Source organism: Melanostigma gelatinosum (assembly GCF_949748355.1).
Source record: "Melanostigma gelatinosum genome assembly, chromosome: 14".
Taxonomy (NCBI): Eukaryota; Metazoa; Chordata; class Actinopteri; order Perciformes; family Zoarcidae; genus Melanostigma; species Melanostigma gelatinosum.
In genome coordinates, this window is record NC_136647.1 from 488,286 (window position 1) to 498,285 (window position 10,000).

The following is a 10,000-nucleotide window of genomic DNA, read 5'->3' on the forward strand; positions in this document are numbered from 1 at the left end:
AATACCACACTGTAGAAATACTCTGTTATAGTAAGAGTACTACCACACTGTAGGAATACTCTGTTATAGTAAGAGTACTAATACCACACTGTAGGAATACTCTGTTATAGTAAGAGTACTAATACCACACTGTAGGAATACTCTGTTATAGTAAGAGTACTAATACCACACTGTAGGAATACTCTGTTATAGTAAGAGTACTAATACCACACTGTAGGAATACTCTGTTATAGTAAGAGTACTAATACCACACTGTAGAAATACTCTGTTATAGTAAGAGTACTAATACCACACTGTAGAAATACTCTGTCACAGTAAAAGTACTAATACCACACTGTAGAAATACTCTGTTATAGTAAGAGTACTAATACCACACTGTAGGAATACTCTGTTACAGTAAAAGTACTAATACCACACTGTAGAAATACTCTGTTATAGTAAGAGTACTAATACCACACTGTAGGAATACTCTGTTACAGTAAAAGTACTAATACCACACTGTAGGAATACTCTGTTATAGTAAGAGTACTAATACCACACTGTAGGAATACTCTGTTACAGTAAAAGTACTAATACCACACTGTAGAAATACTCTGTTATAGTAAGAGTACTAATACCACACTGTAGGAATACTCTGTTATAGTAAGAGTACTAATACCACACTGTAGGAATACTCTGTTACAGTAAGAGTACTAATACCACACTGTAGGAATACTCTGTTATAGTAAGAGTACTAATACCACACTGTAGGAATACTCTGTTACAGTAAGAGTACTATATAGTCTGAATATATATATGTATAATATATATATATAACCAGTAGAGGAGCCTTTAACAGTCTTTACTGGTTTCACCTCGTTCGTTATGAAGACAGTTAAACAACATGAAGGACAGAACAGATGTCTCGAGCTGTGAGACACATCAAGTCTGCCAGGAGAGACAGACAGGGAGAGGAAGAGAGGGAGAGACAGGCAGGGAGAGGAAGAGAGGGAGAGACAGGCAGGGAGAGGAAGAGAGGGAGAGACAGGCAGGGAGAGGAAGAGAGGGAGAGACAGGCAGGGAGAGGAAGAGAGGGAGAGACAGGCAGGGAGAGACAGACAGGGAGAGACAGGCAGGGAGAGGAAGAGAGGGAGAGACAGGCAGGGAGAGGAAGAGAGGGAGAGACAGGCAGGGAGAGGAAGAGAGGGAGAGACAGGCAGGGAGAGACAGACAGGGAGAGGAAGAGAGGGAGAGGAAGAGAGGCAGAGGAAGAGAGGCAGAGACAGGCAGGGAGAGGAAGAGAGGGAGAGACAGGCAGGGAGAGACAGACAGGGAGAGACAGGCAGGGAGAGGAAGAGAGGGAGAGGAAGAGAGGGAGAGACAGGCAGGGAGAGGAAGAGAGGGAGAGACAGGCAGGGAGAGACAGACAGGGAGAGACAGGCAGGGAGAGGAAGAGAGGGAGAGGAAGAGAGGGAGAGACAGGCAGGGAGAGGAAGAGAGGGAGAGACAGGCAGGGAGAGGAAGAGAGGGAGAGACAGGCAGGGAGAGACAGACAGGGAGAGACAGGCAGGGAGAGACAGACAGGGAGAGGAAGAGAGGGAGAGACAGGCAGGGAGAGACAGACAGGGAGAGACAGGCAGGGAGAGACAGGCAGGGAGAGGAAGAGAGGGAGAGACAGGCAGGGAGAGGAAGAGACAGACAGGGAGAGACAGGCAGGGAGAGACAGACAGGGAGAGGAAGAGAGGGAGAGACAGGCAGGGAGAGACAGACAGGGAGAGACAGGCAGGGAGAGGAAGAGAGGGAGAGACAGGCAGGGAGAGGAAGAGAGGGAGAGACAGGCAGGGAGAGGAAGAGAGGGAGAGACAGGCAGGGAGAGGAAGAGACAGACAGGGAGAGACAGGCAGGGAGAGACAGACAGGGAGAGGAAGAGAGGGAGAGACAGGCAGGGAGAGACAGACAGGGAGAGACAGGCAGGGAGAGACAGGCAGGGAGAGGAAGAGAGGCAGAGACAGACAGGGAGAGAGACATCATGCGGCCCGCGCGTGCGGAAGAACAGAGACATTTTGTTCTGATGTTAAAGGCCGGACAGAGCAGGTGGCCGTAACACAGAAGCACACGCACGCACGCACGCGCGCACACACACACACACAGAACAACAGCCGGTGAGGTTAGAGACAATAATGTGGCTTCTAAAATACTCTAATACGGTGAGATGATAAACTGCATCTCGTTTACCTGCAACTAAAAGAGACAACGTCCGCTGCGAGCAGGGTTCGAACCTGCGCGGGAAGATCCCATTGGATTTCAAGTCCAACGCCTTAACCACTCGGCCATCGCAGCTTACGTCATCATTCCTGACACCGGTACCTTTTGTACCGGTTTTCGTGTGTAGATTGTGAAGTATTAAAAGTGTAATAAGTCTTAAAACACCGGGAACTACCGTCTGAACTAAACTACGGAGCTACGAGGACACCGAGAAGAGTCCGTGAGGGGGCTGTGGGATTTGGCCTTGGTGTGCTTCAGATGTGGCCTCAGAGGACACAAAGCCAGAGTCGTGTAGCGACTGTAACACACGGCGGGACGACGCGCGAAACGTTTCCGAGGAGGTGAGCAGCAAAGAGTGCATTCCGGACGAGGACATCCAGCCAGGGGGTGGTGTCAATCAGTGGTCTGATGGTGGACACGGGGGCAACTTCACACATAATCACGGATATAGCAAAGTTCAACAAGTTCCACGACGAGTTCCACACCGCGTGGAGTTGGCTGATGGCACAAGGTGCAACGGAGTCGCGGAGCACAGAGGAGACGCAGAGGTTTGCGTGATCGACAGCAGAGCTCAAAGACACGCCGCTGCTCATACCCGCAGCACGTCTTCTGTAACAGCAGCTACTGCCAGCGGAGCGACAGTAATCTTAAAGCAAGGGAAAGTCCTACGAAACAGAGACGGTACAACAGACTGCACTCCCTACGAACAGTACATGATGAACGTGATGACCAGAACTGGGATCAGACATGAGACCTCAGCACCAGATGGCACAGCTGAGCGAAATCGGCGCACCCTGTTTGGACACGGCTAGGTGTGTGCTCAGAGAGAGCGAGCTGCCAAAAGAGTTATGAACCTATGCGGTGCAGACAGCAGCGGTAGTGAGGAACAGATGCTCGAACAATCAGACACCGTACTTTATGCTGACAGGAAGACGGCCTAACCTTTCCACGATGCAAAAGTGTGGCTCATTGTGTTATGCTATAAACAGGACAAGAGAAAACTGGACACAAGGTGTGAGAAGGGAATCTTTGTCGGGTACGACAAGAATAGCAGCTTACACGGTCTACTATCCTGACAAGGGGAAAGTGCAGAAGCACAGACTGGTGAAGTTTGTGACCAAAACAGGATGACTTTGAGATGCAGAGTAGGACTAGCAAGATATACTGATGTGAGTCCAGGACATACTCAGGGCCAGTGGGGATGTAGCTCAGTGGTAGAGCGCGTGCTTCGCATGTATGAGGCCCCGGGTTCAATCCCCGGCATCTCCATTTTTTTACCATCTCTGTCTGATCCGGTCACGTGACAAGCTGAATTGATGTTTATGTGATTTTCCGCATTCCACATTTCTCTCTGTTTCAAAGCAGAACTCTGACATATTTTAGCAACGGATTCATCGTTCACAATTCACAATTAATTCGTCTTCGACAGATTACTGTAAAATGTAAAACAATGGTTCCACTGGGGCTCGAACCCAGGACCTTCTGCGTGTAAAGCAGACGTGATAACCGCTACACTATGGAACCGGATGCAAAATGCTGTACAGAGGTCTAGCTATATACATCTATACGTCCTATCAGCTAAAGATGTACTTTATATTTTATACTTAATACGGGGAAAGTACTTTTTACTGCACTATATTTATCTGACAGCTCTGGTTACTAATATCAATGATAATCAACTTATACATTATGATATATTATCACAGCTTAAACTGCACAGCAGGATATACAGGAATTAAAATAAATATTTACCCCCTGCAACATCAAAGTGATGATCACAGGCATCAATAATTCTAATACAATAATATCACATACATCATTCAGCATGATGAATACTTTTACTTTTTGTATTTTAAGTTGATTTTGATGCTAATATTTTTGTACTTTTGATTGTTTGTTCATTTCTACTTTTACTTGAGTATGAGATCTGAATTATACTTCACTATTTACAGAATACTTCCCTCTGAAGTATAAACACTCAGCTACAGTAGTACATGTACCTGGTGTTGAGGTACCTGTAGGGAGTCGTTCAGGAAGTGGAGCTGTGTTTTTGTGGGCGGAGCTTTAGATAAAGAGACTTGCTGTTTACCTGCAGCGCGAGCTCGAGCTTTACACCTCAACAGCTCAGAGAGGAGAGGAGGCGTCGCTCGACAGGTGTGTGTTCTCAATGCTTAACAATACTCAGGGCTGTAGAATACTTCTTCAAATGTACTTTATATTCATTTCATTCAATTTAACAAATATTAAACTGAATTAATTAACATGTCAGCTCATATACGTAGTTACATTTTTTACTTTTACCTTTTTAATTTACATAAACTACAAGAATATTTCAGATCACTGAACATACATTTCATGTGCACAATTTGCTTCATGTTATTTTCTTCACAGTTTGTATATTAATTTATCTGTTTTATACTTTTGGTCAATTTAGCAGAGAACTCCCTTTATTCTTAAATATTTTATGTTTAGAGAGTACAAAGTACAAATATTACCAAAATTAATACCAGAATTAAAAGCTCACTTTGTGTGTATTTAATGTTTAAACGTTCACTAGATTCTCAGTAGATGCACGAGCTTCATTTATGAAGAGAGTAAGGGTCAAAGATCACAGCAGGCTGGCAGATGTCTATCTATATATATATATATATATATATATATATTCCTTAGAGGTTTTAAATGGTATTGTATGTAGTTAAATCAAGTGTTATATGTCTTGATTTACCTTCTTTTAAATAAATCAGATATTTTACGGTAGAGAGCTGTAAAATATAATGTTACTGCAACTTCTGCTCATCAAAAACAAAACCTCTTTTGAGTCGCATACGCGCCGAAATCGCCTGAAGAAATATTCAATATCTATTTATTATTTTGAGCAACATGTCCTCCTATTGGTTGATATCTGAACAGAACCAGTCGTGTAAATTGGCTCAAGTTGTTGTTTCCATTTCTAACTTCAATGGACGAAAAGCTGCTTCTTATATTTAGTTTGAATATCTGACAGATGTTATTTGCTCTTCGGCAGTTAAACTCAGAACAGGAAGTTCCCTCGTCAACAAAAGAAGGAAGTGACCTTTCGGATAAAAGAATGCAGTGTAGTTTTTGTCGTTGGACACGACGCCCACGCTAACGCTAACTGTAACTCATTTCCAAGTCAAATATCAGAGAGATGAACAAATTAGCTGGTATCAGAGTCAGCAGGAGGAGAATTTAACATAGAATACATTTTAAACACAAAATAAAGGGCTTTTTCAAGCAGCAGTGTGTGGACCTTTAGATCTAGAAGCCAAATACCAACTCTACAATCAGGACAAAGATTAGCCCGCTAATGTTATGGCAATGGGGTGCTAGCAAAGCATGGATATCTATAATGTTAGCCTACCTTTGTGTTGAAATGTACAGTCTACAACTGGATTTTGTATGTAGATATAATGCTAACAGACTCACGCTAAAAGTTTCTCAGTCATGATATCATGCCAACAAACTGAGGCTAAAGCTAACAGGTCCCTGAAGCTAAAGCTAACAGGTCCCAGGTCATGACATCATGCTAACAGACTGAGGCTAAAGCTAACAGGTCCCAGGTCATGATATCATGCTAACAGACTGAGGCTAAAGCTAACAGGTCCCTGAAGCTAAAGCTAACAGGTCCCAGGTCATGACATCATGCTAACAGACTGAGGCTAAAGCTAACAGGTCCCTGAAGCTAAAGCTAACAGGTCCCAGGTCATGATATCATGCTAACAGACTGAGGCTAAAGCTAACAGGTCCCTGAAGCTAAAGCTAACAGGTCCCAGGTCATGACATCATGCTAACAGACTGAGGCTAAAGCTAACAGGTCCCAGGTCATGATATCATGCTAACAGACTGAAGCTAAAGCTAACAGGTCCCTGAAGCTAAAGCTAGCAGGTCCCAGGTCATGACATCATGCTAACAGACTGAAGCTAAAGCTAACAGGTCCCTGAAGCTAAAGCTAACAGGTCTTAGGTCATGATATATCATGCTAACTGGTCATACAGTCAGTCTCCCTGTCCTCACCAGCTGTCTCACCATCATGTCCGACATGATGGCCTCCTGGGAGGAGTTTGAGGTCACCGTCCACACCTCACCTGGTCACACCTGTGGAACCTTCAGCCGCCTGTGGCTCAACCTGATTGGCTCTCAGGGGGAGACTCCGCCCATCAGTGTGAGCGAGGGCGACCATCATCTCCTGCCCGGGTCGGTGAGTTTCATCAGGACTCTTTAAATGTTCGTTATCATTTTCACAGAATATTTAGCAATGACGATCTCTTCCTCCTGACAGTCGTGTCCGGTTCGGGTCCGAGCCGACGGTCCTTTGGGTCGTCTGGTTCTGGTTCGACTTCGTCTGGAGGCTCAGACCGGATTCCCCGACCTGGACTGGCACTGTAGCCGGGTGGAGGTCCGCAAGCTGGCAGACGGTCAGGAGGAGGGGCGAGGTGGGACGGGGGCGGAGCCTGAGAGGGATCCACAGGTGTTCCCGTGTGACCGGTGGCTGCGGCCAGCAGAGGGCGACGTGGAGCTGAGGAGTGGAAAGTGTACGTTCCCTTTAAAAGATAGAGAAGAAGATCCCTATAACCCTATAACCCTATAATGACGTCAGCATTAGTGCAGCTCAGTGTTCAGGTGTAGCTCTGCCGTGAGGTGCAGAGTGCGCTGTGATTGGTCAGTGGGCGAGCACGTGACTATCGTGAAACAAAACTTAACAGCAGAGGCTTAGTCGGGTAGTGAATCACATCACGTGATGCAGCTCAGCCAATCAAATATGGGCATTCTGACTGAGTGAGATGTACCATGACACAGGGGGCTGAGACGAGGAAAGACACTGCAGAGCAGTAGTACAATGCTCAAGTTGTGAAAGTAAAATCATAAGACCATCTCTTTGGGCTGTGACTTGTCATTAAGGAGTGATGGTGGGTCCCACAGCCAGACCAGCTGAGAACCACTGTCCTCCATGAGCGCAGGAAACATTATATCCTGAATACAAGCTTCTGCATTTTCCAGATGCTCTAGTACTATTCAAACGTATTGTAAGTCTCGTACCAAACGGTTTAATACGTACATAGTTACAGCCTTAGAAACTAATAATAACTGTGGCGCCATCATGTGGTTATAAGGTGGTGTTTCAGCTGCAGGACAACAGTGAAGGCCCAGGTATAAAATGACCGGCCCGCCACTGCATTTTACTGATTATACTGACACACTTTGCTGAAAGAACATTTTACTGTAACAGAGTATGTTTTTTGCATGGTTGTCATTCGTATTACCGCCTTTATTCCAGTGTCTTTGCTGAAGGACGAGACAGAAGAGAAGCTGAAGCAGCAGCGGCTCAAACAGCTGCAGCTTCAACAGAAGCTCATCAGGTACAAAACAAACAGACGTGTTTGATATCTTCGTGAAATGTCGGGATCTCTGTTAGAATAACGTTTTGAGGGTTTTCATGCTGAGGGCCACATGGAGGGAGTTTCAGAAGTTAAACCCAAATCTATGAGAACATTTATTTGTGTAAAACAGTTTCACACACTACAACAAACTCTCTTGTGTTTATATTGCAGATGGCGTAGTTTCGTCGATGGCGCTCCTCAATGTGTCGACCTCAACAGTTTGTCTGAACTCGGGCCGAACCTCAGCTACGCACAGAAGAGGTGACGTCACACGCTCAATGAGTCACAAGCACCAGGTAGACCGACTCATGAGATGAGCTGTTTGCTTCTCTGTCCTCAGTTCAGCCGCTAACATGCACTACCTGAAAGGCTTCTCCGGCCGACTGGAGGCCTGGTCCAGTTTCACAGAGCTGGAGACGGTTTTCGCCCACATCGGACACCAGAACAACACCGCCAGTAAGAAAGAACACAAGATCACCACACTGTGAAAACACAGGATGATATAAGCTAACAGGTCTCAGGTCAGGATATCATGCTAACAGACCGAGGCTAAAGCTAACAGGAGTTAATAGGAGTCCAAGCTTCATGTGTTAAAGCTGCATTCTCTCTAGTGTCCACCAGGGGGCGACTCCTCTGGTTGTATAGAAGTCTATAGAAAATGACTCTACTTCTCTCTTGATTTATTCCCTCAGTAAACATTGTAAACATGAGTTTATGTCTCAATCTCTAGTTTCAAGTCTTCTTCAATACAGCATGATGTTCATTTAGTACATTATGCTCCATTTAGAGTCACACAGACCATAAAGCAGGGGATGCTTTAGGGCGGGGCTACACAGTGATTGACAGGTCTCTACGTCTCTCCTCCTCAATCCAGATATGGTCACTTCCTGTTCATGGGTTCATTTGTCTCTCAGGGTTCGTTAAGGCTCACTGGATGGAGGATTGGTATTTTGGCTACCAGTGTCTGAACGGCTGCAACCCGCTGATGCTGCGTCAGACCCGCCTCCTCCCTCCAAACCTGTCCGTCACCTCTGACACGCTCCGCCCCTTCCTGCCCGGAGGCTCCTCCCTCGAGCAGGAGCTAGAGGTGTGCATGTCGCGCTCTGACTTCCAGCTGTTGCCAGCTGTGCCCTTTGATACAGCTGCTCTATCTTGATGTTGTGTGATGTGACAGAGGGGGAACATTTACCTGCTGGACTACGAGGTTTTGGACGGCGTCCCGGCCAACGTGATCAACGGAAAGCAGACGTACCTGTCCGCCCCGCTGAGCCTTCTGCACCTGAACCGACAGGGACAGCTGGTCCCCATCGCCATCCAGGTGAACTGCAGGTGTTGTGATTCAGGTGACGCCGCTGCAGAACAGTGTGGCATAAAACTGAAGACTCAAATCAAGTACAAGCACCTTTCAAATGTGGACTTGAAAAGTACTTGAGTAAATATACTTCCTCCTTCAGCTGCAGCAGACTCCCGGCCCTCAGAACCCCGTCTTCCTGCCCTCCGACCCCGGCTGCGATTGGCTGCTGGCTAAGATTTGGGTTCACAGCGCAGACTTCCACTGTCACCAGTTGGCCTCCCACTACCTGAGGACTCACATGCTGGCAGAGCTGTGCTGCGTGGCCACGCTGCGACAGCTTCCAGAGCCGCACCCGCTGCACCAGGTAGACAACGCACCACACTGGAGATGAAGCTGATCATCCCGCATGGAACACACAACAGTCATTTAGCATTCGCTTCAGGTTCAATTCATTGTTGGTGCATTATGTCGTTGCTTGAAATCAGCATCTTTGACTGATGATGAAAAGATTCAAACTCAAACCCAAACTTTCCAGTCTTCACCCTCAGCAGTCTCCACATGTTTCCACGTCATCGTGTTGTTTATTGGCGTGTTTTGTCTTCTTTGTGGACAGTTGCTGATGCCTCACGTCAGGACGTCACTACAGATCAACTTCCAGGCCCGGATGACGCTGCTGGCTGCTAACGGGGTGTTCGATAAGGTTCGTCATCGGTCGTAACAGAAGTGTTAAAGCGGGCGGTGTGGAGACCGGTGTGGTGCAGTAATCTGTTGTTGTGTTGTCTCGTTCCTCAAGGCGTCGGGTTCTGGTCTGGAGGCGCTACCTGTCCTCCTGTCCCGGGCCTCAGAGAGGATCCGTTATGAGTCTCTGTGTGTCCCCGACGACCTGAGGCACCGCGGCGTGGACAAGCTGCCTCAGAGCTACTACGCCCAGGACGCCCTGAGAGTCTGGGACGCCCTGCACAGGTAAACAAACGCACCTCCACAGGTGATCAGTGCAGCGGAGAGGAAGAAACACATGATCCACAGCTTCTCCTTCAAATCACAGATTATCTTCTGGCTTTCA

At 46.7% G+C, this 10,000-nt stretch overlaps 1 protein-coding gene across 1 annotated transcript in view; it reads left to right on the plus strand.

Annotated features, from left to right (window-relative positions):
• The first annotated feature begins 2,954 nt into the window (after positions 1 to 2,954).
• The window catches only part of LOC306787641 (polyunsaturated fatty acid lipoxygenase ALOX15B), a 10,169-nt gene continuing 3,123 nt past the window's right edge, over positions 2,955 to 10,000 (plus strand). The window contains exons 1-11 of the mRNA XM_079282842.1: positions 2,955 to 3,056; positions 6,283 to 6,463; positions 6,545 to 6,797; positions 7,541 to 7,622; positions 7,815 to 7,904; positions 7,984 to 8,099; positions 8,558 to 8,730; positions 8,818 to 8,961; positions 9,098 to 9,301; positions 9,551 to 9,637; positions 9,731 to 9,900. Of these exons, the coding sequence (XP_079138968.1) occupies positions 2,992 to 3,056; positions 6,283 to 6,463; positions 6,545 to 6,797; positions 7,541 to 7,622; positions 7,815 to 7,904; positions 7,984 to 8,099; positions 8,558 to 8,730; positions 8,818 to 8,961; positions 9,098 to 9,301; positions 9,551 to 9,637; positions 9,731 to 9,900 (1,565 nt within the window). The 5' untranslated portion in view covers positions 2,955 to 2,991. The remainder of the gene's footprint in view (positions 3,057 to 6,282; positions 6,464 to 6,544; positions 6,798 to 7,540; positions 7,623 to 7,814; positions 7,905 to 7,983; positions 8,100 to 8,557; positions 8,731 to 8,817; positions 8,962 to 9,097; positions 9,302 to 9,550; positions 9,638 to 9,730; positions 9,901 to 10,000) is intronic.